This window comes from Lutzomyia longipalpis, chromosome 1, assembly GCF_024334085.1.
Source record: "Lutzomyia longipalpis isolate SR_M1_2022 chromosome 1, ASM2433408v1".
Taxonomy (NCBI): Eukaryota; Metazoa; Arthropoda; class Insecta; order Diptera; family Psychodidae; genus Lutzomyia; species Lutzomyia longipalpis.
The window spans coordinates 45,388,586-45,403,040 of record NC_074707.1 but is presented as its reverse complement, the minus strand read 5'-3'; the positions used below and the strand labels follow the sequence as shown (position 1 = coordinate 45,403,040).

Here is a 14,455-nt window from a genome sequence, read left to right as displayed (position 1 = left end):
TATCAAAATCATGCAGAAATTTCCGGTTGATAGTAAAAACGGCTTTTTGCAGTGATCCGATCGCAGTAAATGAAATAAAAAACGATGGAAGCACGGATGGAATTCCATGGAAACGTCCCACTCATATACTACTGAGAATGAAATTTTTAAAGGGTCACTGAGAAATGCGTCGCGTGGGTTTTGTTTTGCTTTTTCACCGCGCTGTGTTTGCCGCTTTTCTTTAGTTCTTTTACACCATAAATTCGGAAAATACTCCCTTGGAATAAAAGAAACTTGAGAAAATTGAAATCAGCAAAGTTTTTTCTTTCGGTAAGTAAAAAAGAAAAGAAAAAAAAAAAGATTTTTCTTTCAGATTTTTATGTAAGTGACGAGATGGCATGAGAAATATATCTTCGTCTCAGTCTGCGTTTCGCGGTGGTGTGCGTGAAGTTTGTTTGTGTTGAAAAAATTTTAAAAAATATTTTTTTTTCGAGAAAAACTCATTTTTGGGGAGCCAAAAATTGCTCGAGGGGCTCCGGGGCCCCCGGGGAGCTTCAGTAAAAATTTGGGGGCGCAATAGTGTGAGGGAGACAGTATCAGTGACATAATTTGTCTCATTTTCACTTCACAAACAGTACCAAAAAATAGCAGTGGTGGCTTTTGGAACTTCATTTAAGGCGCCAAATTCAAAAGGAACGAAAATTCTTGATTTTATTGATTTTTTATTTCTTATTTCTTTCTAGCTGGCACGGCTGGTGCATAGAGAAGCATAAAATTCGACTGCAGAAAATCAAGCAGAGAAGGAGATTTTTATTGAGATTCAGGTGAATTTGGCTTTCTAGTTCAATAACAACCACTAACTGCTTTGGCTATTATGAGGACGCCGTTTTAATTTATCTCAATTATGTAATTTTACCTTCAATCTCACTTGCAAGCAGACTCTTGCACTCCACCAGCAGCATACCATCAAAGAACTGAGATTTGCACAATTTTCCAGAGCAATAAGTTCTTTTTAATCTTTTAACATTTTATTCTAATTTAAAAATAATATTTTTAATTCTTGGTCTTACATATCCTTAAATGTACTTAAATACAAATTTAAATACAAACTTATATAAATATTGTATTTACCAAGTAATTTAATATCTATTTAGATCATTGTCGGTGCTTTTATATTTTAATGATAATGATAATTTAAATATTTGTTATAGTTGAAAGATTTCTATCTAATGTAGAATTGCAGGTATTAAAAAGCGGAAAAGCTTTTTTGTAGGTTTAGTAAATTTATCTAGAAAGCTAATTAGGTCCTAAACTATATTTTGTCTGATATTTACTGTCATTTGTTTATTGAATTCAGTACAAATCAGCTCTATAAAAGATACATTAGCTCCCTCAATTCAATTTAAGACAAAAAGTAGTGATTTTCCTTAAGAAAATTCTATATAATTGCTATATACAAATCTGTACATCTAATTAAATTTTTTAATTACATTTCCTTTTAAATTTACCCACGTGCACCAATATAAAGTTGGTACCTATAGTTTTATGCCTAATTATAAAATTACAAATAAAAACATTTAAGTAATCATTAGAAAATTTTTCACGGCAACAGGTTTTAATAGAAAAAAAATCTTTGCAAAGTCTTTTGCATTACAGTCGTGCTCTCGTGGTAGGACCGTCGTCAAAATGACTTCTCCGCGGTAAAACGGCTTCAGAATGAGGAATTTTGCCTTCGCAGTGGGACAATTAGTATCCTACCTTTCCAATAGTACTAATTGTCCCACTGCGAAGGCAAAATACTTCATTCTGAAGCCATTTTACCGCGGAGAAGTCATTTTGACGACGGTCCTACCACGAGAGCACGACTGTAATTCAATTATTTTCTTTAAAAAGGCAAAAAGTGTCTGCATGGAATTGAATTTGCACACACATTCTGCTGCAATTGCCATTGCCCATGGAAATTAATTCAAAGCACTTCCGTTCGTGGCACCACATTAATAATGAAGAAGACACTTTTTTTTCATTTAACTATTTAAAGATTATTTAAATGATTAAAATTTAAAAGAAAAATTAAGAGATTCTAGCATTGTATGTATATGTAGGTATGTATATTTATATGGAAACGACGCAATTCTATCCAATGAAGTGCTAAAGTTATTTAAATGATGCTTAGAGATCACACCACATTGCGAGCAATAGAATAATTTCTGTTGTGAGTAATGCAAAGAGGAAAACACAGATACAGTGATTCTTGTTGAATCAATTTTCCACTATCCCGTTCAATTTACTATAGCTGAAGCAGAGTACCTTCACCCTATACTTATTAACTACCATTTGTTTTTCTTGTAAGAACCCAGATTCTCCAGAGTTTTTAATTGTTGAAACTTTCGTAAAGTTTGATTGCAAAATATTTTAGAAAAGTTAATTTTAACCCAAAATTCTTGAAAATTTGCACAATATGTTCTAAAATTCTTTAAACGTATTCATTTGAATTTTTTTTATTAAAATTAAAACTTTTCTGGGATTTTTATGCATTAAAAGGATTTAAAGTCAACAAATAAAATTTTCTGTTGTGGGAAAGTCTAGATTAATAAAATATTAACATCGGGATAGATTCTGATAAAAATCTTTTTTTTTTCTTTTCTAACAACTTAAAAGTTTGTTGTAAGATTTTGACAGATTGAGTTTTGAAATCGTTCCATTGTCGTTTTATAAAAGAAAAGCAAAGAATGAGTTGTTGCAGAAAACAGTCAGAAAGAACTTTAAATAGTTATAGAAAAGTAATTTTCTTTCAGAACCCGGTTTAAAGATAGAAATAAAATGTCAAAATCTTATTAGATTTTTCCCGGAATACCAAAAATCTTATAACTGACGACTTAATTAAACATCTAAATGATTTTTTTTACTTTATAGAGAAAACTATTGAGCTTTGCTTGGAAACTTCTGACAGAGTTGCGCATTTACTGCTCTTAGTAAGTACATATATAATTGATTCTTTCCTATGCTAAAGCTCCAAGAACTTTTTTTTTAATATTTTAATCTCATTCACTAAACTTTAATCTTACTATCCTCTCATTAATTTCTATCAAACATTTTAGTTGTGCCCTCTTTCAAAAAAATTACTTTGTAAATATTCTACGAGTCATTTACCATCTAATTTAATCATACATACATACATGTGGTATAGAATTTATTTTGCGATATCAACTTAAATTGTCGCGTGTTGTTGAGTACAGATAAAATGTTCTTCGTGTGCGGAGTGCACTGCTGTGATGTTTGAGAAGGGAGACAGAGAAGCATCAAGCACATATGTATAGAGTGTTCAGGGAGCCGTGTAGTCAAGCTTTATATATCACAAGAGACACAGTCGTCCGCAGTCAATTGAATGAGCCAGTCAGAATCAGACGAGATTGGCCCTCGAAATAAATCATTCTCGCGGGAAGAAAATTTATTTTGAAACGCGAATTGTGTGTATTGGTGCCACAAATGAGAAGGAAAATTCCTTCAAATAAGTGCAATTAATGTGAAAAAGAAATTATAATGTGAATGTTGGAATAATTTAGTAAAAAAAAACGAAAATTTCCACATAATTCTCTAAAAACTTTTATTCGTATAAAGTATTTTTAGTAAATGAAGAGAGATTAACTACTTTGTGTTGGGTCTTTTATGAACTTTTTCTGACTGGTGCTCTATCATAAATAAATACATTCACAACGACTAAAGTAAATTTTATATAAAGGAAAGATTGCATTATAAAGCACTTTACATTCGTACCAGACTTATTAATCACACTGGGGGGAGAGAGTGTTTCAAAGTGCAAAAAAATTCCTCAGAGAGGAAGGAAAGAAAAAAGATCAAAATGTTGGGAATAATTGAGATATTTCTCTTTCTCTGTGTTGTTTACTATTTATTTGGCAAAAGGTGAGTTTCCATTATTTATTTTCCATCTAAGTTGTGGAAAAGAGCAGAAAAACAAGAAATTTGTCATCCACCTTCAACCACCTTCAATGCAAATTTTTCTTTCGTGGATTATGTAATCAAAACATTAGGAGTCAATTGCATTCAGCTCGGCCGAATTTCATGAATTGCTTCCATTGACCATCCACGAGGTCTCTTCTGTCGCGACAATTTTTTTTTAGCTTCATGTGGCTGTGTATCGGTTTTTTTTGGCCTTTCTGTATATCTTTGTATTTAATTTAAATATTTATATACAGTCGTGCTCTCGTGGTAGGACCGTCGTCAAAATGACTTCTCCGCGGTAAAACGGCTTCAGAATGAGGAATTTTGCCTTCGCAGTGGGACAATTAGTATCCTACCTTTCCAATAGTACTAATTGTCCCACTGCGAAGGCAAAATACTTCATTCTGAAGCCGTTTTACCGCGGAGAAGTCATTTTGACGACGGTCCTACCACGAGAGCACGACTGTACCAACACACGTTAATTTTTCTTACTCAAAAATATGAGAAAAGAAGAATTTAAAAAGACTTTCCGATGACTCAAAGACGTAGTTTGGTGATTAATGAAAAAACAGGGCAATTTCCATCAATTCTTTTCCATTACCACAACACAAATACAGTCCATTGTGCTTTCTAACTCTTGAGACTCTTGAGAGACATAGAGGAGAAATTAAAAAAAAGCTGTAAACAACGTCCGAGAGTGAGAGTTTTGTTGATAAGGAAGGTGATATTGGAATTTATTAATAAAACCGCGCGTTTACCTCTTCTTAGTTAGACAGATTCAAGCAGGTGATTTGCCGCGGTTTCCCTTAGATAAGATTATGTGTCCCCCCAAGTACTGTGTGCACGCGAAAGTGAAAGTTCAATTCCAAAAGGGCAAAAATCAGTTGCACTGCCGTTGTCAAGGGGATGCGCTCATTTATTCATTTTCTCCCAAAAGAGATATTTTAAATTAAAAAGGGAAAAGTTAATGCAAGACAGACAATGGGACATGTTTTTGAGGGGAAAACCAAGACAAAAGATTCACTTTATCAAACGCTAAATCTTATCAATGCTGGTGTTTTAATAAAAGTGAAACAATCAAAAACTTAAGGCCGCAGGGGTTTAAGTGAAGAATGTCCTATCTTTTTTTTTCTTTTATTAATTGACAAAGACAGACAAGAAAACTTTTTTTAATTCCTCACCACTAAGAAAATTTTGCAGTGGGGTGATTTTATTATTTTTTTTATGAGAGACTTTATGTACTTATAGCTTTATAGCTATATACATAGGTAGCTACACACTTGCTTTGGACTCTGTCCCTATAATGTAGTATATTTTCTCCCTTGGTAACCATTAATCTTTTGAAAAAAAAATTCTGATATGAAAATGTAATTTATCAATTGATTTAGTTGAGAAGAAAAAAAAAGTCAATTCTTTTCACGCTCAGTCAATCACTAAAACCCGGTTTTCTCTCGTTTGTCATACAAATTATTATCATTCAGATTACATACTAAAGTCCTAATACGCAATTGCTTGACCTATTCTTTCTTTTGCAAAAGATGGGGTCATTCTCTACACACTATCGCACTTTTATATATAATCAGGTATAATTTGTCATACGATTGATAGAAATGAATAAATAAAAAAAAAATGAATAAATATTGTCTGGTGGAATTAACATTTTTTTTTTCAACTATTCCTCGCATCGCAAGACAGAGTCCCCCAAGTTATCCAGTAAATTCACCTTCACTTTGTTCACTAAAAATATACTTACATACTTACTAAAGTATATGCAATGTATATACGACAACGTTAAATGGGAAACAACAATTGTGGACTGTTATTAACACTCCTCTTGGCACATCTCTGGAAATTGTCTGTCTTCTTCTTCTCAATCTTTCTCGCTTCACTTTAATATAGCACGAACTATATAATTTTAACTCTTTTCACTATATGTTTGTTTGTTTTAATGGTTTTCTCTTTAAAGAAATGCACAACTATTGCTATTCAAAAGGGAATAATATTTACCTACACAAGTTTTTTTTTTCTTAAGATTCTTTGACAAATCTACGTGTTTGGGGTGTTTAAATAGAGTATTCATAAGTTCTATTAATTCTTTGAAAATTCAGTTTATATATTTATTCTACTGGAACGTTATGGGTCGATTTTGATAAAAAAAAAATTGTTGAAATCATCTTCGTAAAGAATATTAAAAAAAAAATTCTCACGAAAATATTTAAACTCATTTTTTAAACTTCTCTAGAATCTGAAGATAGGAAATAAAAATTTATCGAAACGTCGCTTTATGATAGAAAAGTTAGTCAGATTTCTCTCTATATTGTGTGATTGATTTGTCGAAATTATCAATATTAAAAATTGTAAGTTAATTAAAATTCCCAGATTGAGTGGATGACGAAAACCACGTCGGATTATAAAAGGAAAGATAAGAAAAACAGGAAGATGATAAAAAATAAAACATTCTCCTTCGAAAGATCCTGCGTAGGCTCCTGTAAGGATTTGAAATAGAATACTTCCAGATTCTTTATTGTTCTCTTGTATTTAATATTGATTCGATCCCCTTAACTATACTTAGATTAAATGGAATTATTTACTGCTGTCTTATTATTTTGATTCTTTAATAAAAATTAAAAAATAATCAACCATGTAATTAAAAAAAAATAGATTTCAACCAAATAAATCCGAATTACTAAAAGAAGTTTTGTATTAGAGCCTAACACGAATATTATTGTGAGTAACACGATAAGTGTGTGGAAAAGTTGTCACAAGTGTGCTTTTGTGAACATTCTATTTCATAAAAACTATGGGCAAACATTGGTCAAAATTATACCTATATGCCTACAATTTGAATTTAATTTTTTTTTCTTAATACGTATGTAGCTAAAACTCTAAAAATCTTTGTTAAAATATTTAATAAAACAGAAAAAAAATTCATAATCCAAAAATTTACTAAATCTCCATTATATTTCACTACATAAACATTAAATGTATAATATTTTCCTAGAAAAGCAGAACCGGAAGCTCATACGAAAAGTAAACACAAGTTTAATTGAGAAAAATATTGTGTGTATTACATAGAAGACACTAATCTAGAATATTTCGCAAAGAAAGGTCATGCCCTCAAGAGTTTTCATATCACAAAGTCAAAATAATTTTCAATATTTTATATATTTTATTAAGATCGCGCGTCTCTCAGTTCTCCTGGGGTGAAACTCCAATAAAATTTGCCCAGCATCTCTTTCATTCAAGCAATTTGACTTTTTTTGTTGTTGCCTACATACATATTTATCTCACCCCATTACAGAAAAGATTGATTTCTTTTCAGTTGCATGCATTTACCGCTTAGACAGTTCAACAATTAAAGCTTCATTGGTTGCCTATATGTATACGTACATAGCATAGAGTTGATAAACTTTGACGACCCGTCGTCATTTTTAGCATATTTTTTTTTTTATTTTGGTTCATTTTCCTTCTCACAAAATATTGTAATATTGGCTCTTAAAAGACAACCAACCGCATGAGAGAGCGAGAGAAATCCTCGAAATGTGGTTTAATCTGTACTTACTAGTTGCTTGATGTGGACATCATAACAAAGTCCCGATCGGATGATTCTCAAGTAAAGTGTGACGAATGTGACACTCACCACAATTGATTACGACTTATTTTCTTTTTTTTTCTCCATAAATTTTCCTTTCTTCCATATTTATTTAATTTAAGAAAAAAACATTTATTACATGTGATAGCATAATCTCATTTCTTTGCCATAATAATATAAAAAAAAAACCTTATTTAATTCAGATTAAAAAAAATATGGTTTGATTTTCAATTTCTCAATCAATACGAGAATCAATGATATTTCTTCAATGAAAACAAAAATAGTAAAGACGCATCAAATTCATTGGAAGGCAATGAAGATGAAACAAACGAGTATTTTAGTTTGTCTCTTGCATGCAAATTTTACTTGTGAAAAAATAAATAAAGCTTTTAAACCTTCTAACTTATCATACATATTGCACACATGTTTATAAACTTGATGCAGAGAAAAACCTTGGAGATTTTTTTTTTGAAGAGAGAGAGAAAAAATAGCTGTGACCTGATCGAGAAAATTTAGTGCATTAATGTACATTTAATTGCATACCTAAATATTGCGGTCAATTTCTTAAGATGTATTGGTTTCCAATAATCTATCTCAACAATTTTCTTCCAAGCTGCAACAAGTGGAATGACTTTTTTTGTAGCAAAAAAAAAAAGAAGAAAACTGTAACCAACAACATGTCCCTGACCCCGCAAAAATCGCGTTTCTCCCACTTTTGGCATAAAATCTCGGGGCTTTTCATTAAGAGAAGGGGGGAGATGCTAGGACAGTGCGGGCATTAGAATTTGTCTCAAATGATTTTATTTGCAAGAAAAAAAAATAAAAGTTGATTTCTCACCAATTTAATTTGCAGTATTTCGTCATACGCGCGCAATCTAATCACTTTAATGGATTACATTAAAATGCATTGAGATTAATGGCATATACATTCATTTATTCACTTCGTCAGCAAATTTTTGATTTTATTATTATTAATTGAAGTTTTCTGGGATCTTTGGATCTTCTATATAATGATTCTTATGAATAAAATTAATTTCAAGCTATTCAAATTATTATAAAAGAATTTTATTATTTAGATCTTTTCAGAAGAATTACAAATTAATGTATTAAAAAATTAAAAAAAATCAATTGATAATAAAGTAAACAGTAAGAATGAAAGAAACTCAAAAAAATGTTTGAAAAAATCGCATAAAACTTTTTTAAAGGAATTTTAATGAACAAACGGCATTTTAATTGAACGAAACAGATTTTTATTGACTAAAAAGCATTTTAGAGTAAATTCTAAAGTGAGAAAACTAATTTAATTGAAACGAAACGATATTTTATCAAGCAAAATTTATGAAAATGAAAGAAATGTGTTTTCAAGATGCAAAAAAAATGCTGAAAATCTCTGAATAGTTCAACTAAAAGTCATTTTAAAATTTCAGACAAATTCAGTGAAAGGATAAGAAAATCTGATTTAAATGGTCTAAAACGCCGAACTTATTCAATCAAAATTGCATATATGAAACACTCAAAGTAATAGAAAGGATTTGGGTAAAATTAAAGAATTAAAGAGTTAAAAACGCAGAAAGTAAGATTAAATCAATTAAGCTTTTAAAAGAAAATATATCAGATTCAAATGGTTATTAGTAATGTTTCCAACACTTGAATTAGTCAAAAAGACGAAAGTAAATTGGTGGAAGATCAAAATGATTCAATCAAATTAAATTTTTCGCATAATTTCTTCCCATTAATTGAATTAGTCAAGATACTCTCTCGTTGAATAAAATTATCAAATATCTTCCACCAAATTAATTGATCAAATTCTTAAAATACAGATTGATTCTGTAAAATCATTCACTAATTTAATTGATTAAAAAGACCAAAGTTTTAATGAATTCCTTTAGAGAAAGATATTTAACAGAAAATTTGGCATTTTTAATAGAAGCTGAATATGAATAATGAATATTTTACAAGAATTAGTGATATTCGATATAATATTCAGAACATTCCTGTAAAATTCGCAGAAATTATCCAAATATTCTTCATCGATAAATACCCCATTAATTGATTCAAATCTTCTAGCATTGATGATAAATTCAGAATCGATTCTCCAGCAGAAGAACCGAGAGAGAGAGAAAAGACATTGAAAAGTAATTTAAAAGTTCACTTCATTCAATGCATAATTAAAGTGCAATTCATGTTTTTTGTCGACCCAATAAATTGTCTCACGTGTTCCCAAAAGTCGATCAAGTGGAAAATACACATCGTTCATTTTCATTTCATTGATTGTATGTACGTACCTTTATTATTTGTCGAAGGTGGGTGGAGTGATGGAAAATGAAGAAAAAAAAAGTAAATTGTAGAGTTATTAGTTTACAATTTTTTTTCTCATTTCTTTTATAAAAGAATAATTCCCACCATTTCCTCATTATTAAATGATTTTAATTCTTTTTGTTCAAATTCATTTTCTTTCTTCTTGCACACAGGACTGGCGATATGGTAGATGTAATGTCGACGCGCCTTCAGGAGGCGTATGGTTCGTGGTCGTATAATGGCTTTAACTGGGGTGACGGTGGACAACGTGGCGAGGAACGTCCCACATTTGACTTTCTACGTCGTTTTGGTGAGCGACAGCGCAAGAAGCGTGCCCAAGAGAAGGAAACCGACAAACGTACACGTGAGAGTAGCTTGTATGAGATTAAGGAGTCCGTCATGCAGATCCCACCGTTGCCACAGAATATGCCGCAGGGATTGGCATGTAGGTATTGTGCACCCGGATCGGAGATTCAACTGGACCCACATGAGCGTCGTCGTGATGTAATTGATGTTTTGCGCACAACACAGCACGTCAATCAGGGCCCAACGAAATCTTGGTGGAATTTAGCCACATACTTCCCCATCTTGGCACAGTGTTTGCGTGTGAAGAAGTACCATTTCCCCGAGGTGTCACCCACAGTGCTCAAGGATAAGCGTGTATTGGATGCCATTGAGCAGGCAACCATTGAATCCGTCCGGGAGGAACGTCAAGCAGCCGAGGCCCAAGGGAGGGTATTCAGTGATACGGAAACATACACGAAGATGCTGGAGAAACAGAATAAACGTGCCCGGAAAGTCATGAAGGATATGCGTGCAAAAATGTCAAATGTCCTCCTGCAGATTACATCGTGGATCATCTACAAACTCCTCCCGTGCTTTCTCACAGGAGCCGTTGCGCATCCAGCACAAATTGAAATGCTCAAAGCCGCCTCGAGACGTACCCCGAATACCCCATTGATTTTCCTACCGCTCCATCGAAGTCACCTCGACTATGTTCTCGTGACATTTATGCTGCTCAACAATGATCTACGTGTTCCCGTAATTGCAGCTGGGAATAATCTGCGAATTCCCTTTTTTGGTGAAGCTCTTCGTGGTCTGGGGGCGTTCTACATTAAGCGGAAAATTGATCCAATCACCGGAAAGAAGGATATTGTCTACCGTGCCATACTCAATGCGTACTTACAGCATTGCCTAACAGCTGGGCATAATGCGGAGTTTTTCATTGAGGGCGGAAGGACACGCACAGGGAAGCCGTGCATACCCAAAGGGGGAATTCTCTCAGTTGTCGTTGAGGCATTTCTCGATAAGACCGTACCCGATGTTCTCCTTGTGCCCGTTTCCGTAAACTACGAACGTCTTGTTGATGGGAATTTTGTGGCTGAACAATTGGGACAGAGGAAGCCTCCGGAAACATTTGCTTCCGCCATTTCGGCCATTTGGAAGGCTGTCAAGTCAAATTACGGCTTAATGCGAATTGATTTCAATGAACCATTTTCCCTAAAGGAGCTCGTGGATGCCTTCAAGAGGAACCAGGAGCACCATACAGCCCCACAGAGGATTGAGCCGGGAGATCGTCTTTTGCAGCAAACAAAATCCTCAACATCGCTCTATGGGACGGACATTGTGCAGGAGGACAATAGATGCCTTGTGGATAGTATAGCACGGCATGTGGTGTATGATTGTGCCAGTGCAACGAGTGTCATGTCCACAAATGCCGTGACATTCCTCCTTCTGACGCAATTTCGCCGAGGGGTCACTCTCAGTGTCTTTGCACGTGCCCTCGATCGTCTTCGTGATGATCTAACTGGGCTAAAGGATTTGGGCTTCACTGGCAACTCAGAGGACATCATCAAGTATGTTTTGGAACTTTTGGGGGAACATCTAATCACCCTGGACACCATCAATGGGGAGATGTTTGTTAAGCCCGTGAATACCGTACCGGCAATGTTGGAACTTGCCTACTATGCCAATACATTAATGCCCTTCTACGTCTTGGAATCCGTTGTAACATCAGCAATGTATGCCCTTCTACCACAGGATGTACTAAATAACACCGCAACAACACTCAATGAGAAGATCTCACTCCTTGAGGAGGATATTCTTGAGTTGTGCCACAAATTCTGTGATATCCTACGCTATGAATTTATATTGAATAAACCATGCCAGGATTTGGATACACTCCTCCGCGATACACTACACAAAATGAGCGATAGAGATCTGATAAGTATTCCAAAGGTAAGTTGAATTTTCTTTTCTTTAAAATTTTCTCAATATTGATTCAATTTATAGATTTGCGTAGAAAAATCAATCTGATAGGCAATAATTGCTCAATTATTGGTCAAACACTAAAGATCAGTGCTGCGTGTTGAATTTGATTGAGAATAAATTGTCGAACTGATTGATTAAAAAATTTAAAGAACAATGTTTGGTCAATATTTGATCAATAGTTGATCGGTTCATCCGAATAGATTGTGCAATCAGCAGAATTTACTTGATATTGGTCAATTTTTGGTCAATAATTGATCAATCTTTTGACTGACTGAATTGATTTATCAGTCTGATTGATTCATTTTTGATTGAACGACTTGTAGAACAGCTTGAAGTTTGAGCAATTTTTTTCCCGCAATTAATTGGGGTTTCTTTTCGGAAAATGCCATAAGTGACTGGAAGTTGTGTAATCACGTGTGTGTGGTTTCTAAGGGCTCTTTGGAACCTTTTTTTCAACATCTGGCTAATCTTTGATTTTATTTAGGGGTCAAAATCTGTCCATTTAGGAAGTCTATAAAAATGCTTCGAGAAACTGCAAAATTGACTCCATAAATGGACAGATTTTGACCCCTAAATAAAACCAAGGATCAACCAAATGTTGAAAAGAAGATTCCTAAGATCCCTTAGAAACTTCCTGATGCAATAGGAAGGATTCCTGCACAACTTCCAGCCATTTATAACAAACTTTCTGGGAAGCAGATCCAACTGTTCTTGGAAAATATTGTACAAAACATCAAGCTGCTGCTACTTGTTGGGAAAATTACCTGAAAAATGTTCCTTTAGCTTACCAGTGCCTCAATATCATGTCTTGATAAAATTGAAATCAAATTCATCAAATTCAATTAATTTTCTTGATTAATTTAAAAGAAAAAAATGATAATTTTACTGAGCAGCATTAACATTTTCACGCCACATTTTGAAATTAATTTTCTTTGTGCGACGATTTCACAGAAAATGCACACAGAGGCTGAGCTGGAGGCAAAAAGAATGCACCGAAGACTCCTGCTGAATAATGACATTGAAGATGATGAAGATTACGTGACGTATGGGTATGAGGAGGAGAATGTGGTGATGGTGGACATGAATCAGAGGGTACATCATGTAAATTCAATTGCAATCCTCGCCCCCATTGCCCGGACGTACCTCACAGTCGTTGATCACCTCCATCGATTGTTGGGCAATTCGCAGCTTGAGGTGGAATTCATCAAGGGAGCCCTTGCGGAAGTTAGGCAGAAGTTTGATAATCAGGAGTGTGAGTTTGGTGAGTTTTTAACCTTTTGCATTCCTCCTGAACAAATTTTTTTAAAGAAAAAAATCTTTCAGGCGAAAGCGTTTCAGTGGAAATGATAAAGAATTGCCTGAAGCTCCTGGAAAAGTGGTCAGTGGTACAGGTAGAGTGTGCCGGTGGGGTTCGTCTCCTCTCCCTCACGCATCGCTACCACTCTTCGGCGGGAATTGAGGAGGTTTACCACAAAATCCAAGCATTCAACTGCATCAGTCACTTCACCTTCGAAAGTGATCGACTTTTGTAGTTTAAAAGAAAAAGAATTGAATGCAGCGGATTCTCCCAGTAATTTTTTTTTCAAATGCATTTACGTCGCTCAATTTTTATTTTACCACTTTATTGGATTTTTTTTTATACCTCCTAATAAATGAAAAAAATTGTTCAGTTCACCGTCATTAATAGTGGGAAAAAAATGAGCAACAAAATGTGTACAAAGGTGTTTTTTCAGTCCAAAAAAAATGAAGAATTAATTAAGGAATAAAATTTGAAATTTTCACGAAAATGTGTTTTTTTTTCTCTGCCAATTTTCTGCAATTTGTACTGAAATTTCAAGATTTCAAGCGAATTTCAAGGGTTTCTTGGTCGCTGAATAAGGCCCATTCAAATTGAATTTACATCACAACACCAGCAGGTAATGACGTAGAACAGGTGAGATAGTCTCTTTGGAGGCATTCCTTGAATATTTAATGAAATTCTATGAGCAAAGACGAAGCTTTTTAGCATAAAATACGTTAGAATAGCTCAACTTTCTTTTTAAACTCAGGGGTAGATTCTGATAAAAAAATTTTCTTTTCTATCAACTGAAAAGTTGTAAGATTTTAACAGTTTTATTTTATATTCCGTTATATTGTGGTAAAATAAAAAAAATCCAGAAAACAGCCTGAGAAATTTTTAGAGCCCTGGAAAAGTAATTTTCTTTCAAAAATTATATCAAAGAGAGAAATAAAATGTCAAAATCTTATAAGATTTTTTCCAGAAAACCAAAAATCTTACAACTGACGAATTGTAAAAGATTTTTTTCAGAATCTACCCCACTCATGACAAGACAATGAGAAGAATGCAATAAAACA

The 14,455-nt window shown here is 33.6% G+C and overlaps 1 protein-coding gene across 2 annotated transcripts; it reads left to right on the top strand.

Moving 5' to 3' along the window:
* The first annotated feature begins 153 nt into the window (after positions 1 to 153).
* On the top strand, positions 154 to 13,887 carry LOC129787744 (glycerol-3-phosphate acyltransferase 1, mitochondrial). 2 transcript variants are annotated; one of them, XM_055823495.1, is made up of 6 exons: positions 154 to 309; positions 723 to 803; positions 2,893 to 2,951; positions 10,003 to 12,067; positions 13,052 to 13,361; positions 13,424 to 13,887. In XM_055823495.1, the coding sequence occupies exons 4-6, from the start codon at positions 10,013 to 10,015 to the stop codon at positions 13,630 to 13,632; spliced, it is 2,574 nt and encodes an 857-aa protein (XP_055679470.1). In that variant the 5' UTR covers positions 154 to 309; positions 723 to 803; positions 2,893 to 2,951; positions 10,003 to 10,012; the 3' UTR covers positions 13,633 to 13,887. The 2 variants fall into 2 exon arrangements, with proteins under 2 accessions (XP_055679470.1, XP_055679469.1); XM_055823494.1 differs by lacking the exons at positions 154 to 309; positions 723 to 803; positions 2,893 to 2,951 and adding an exon at positions 3,235 to 3,900.
* The last annotated feature ends 568 nt before the right edge of the window (positions 13,888 to 14,455 follow it).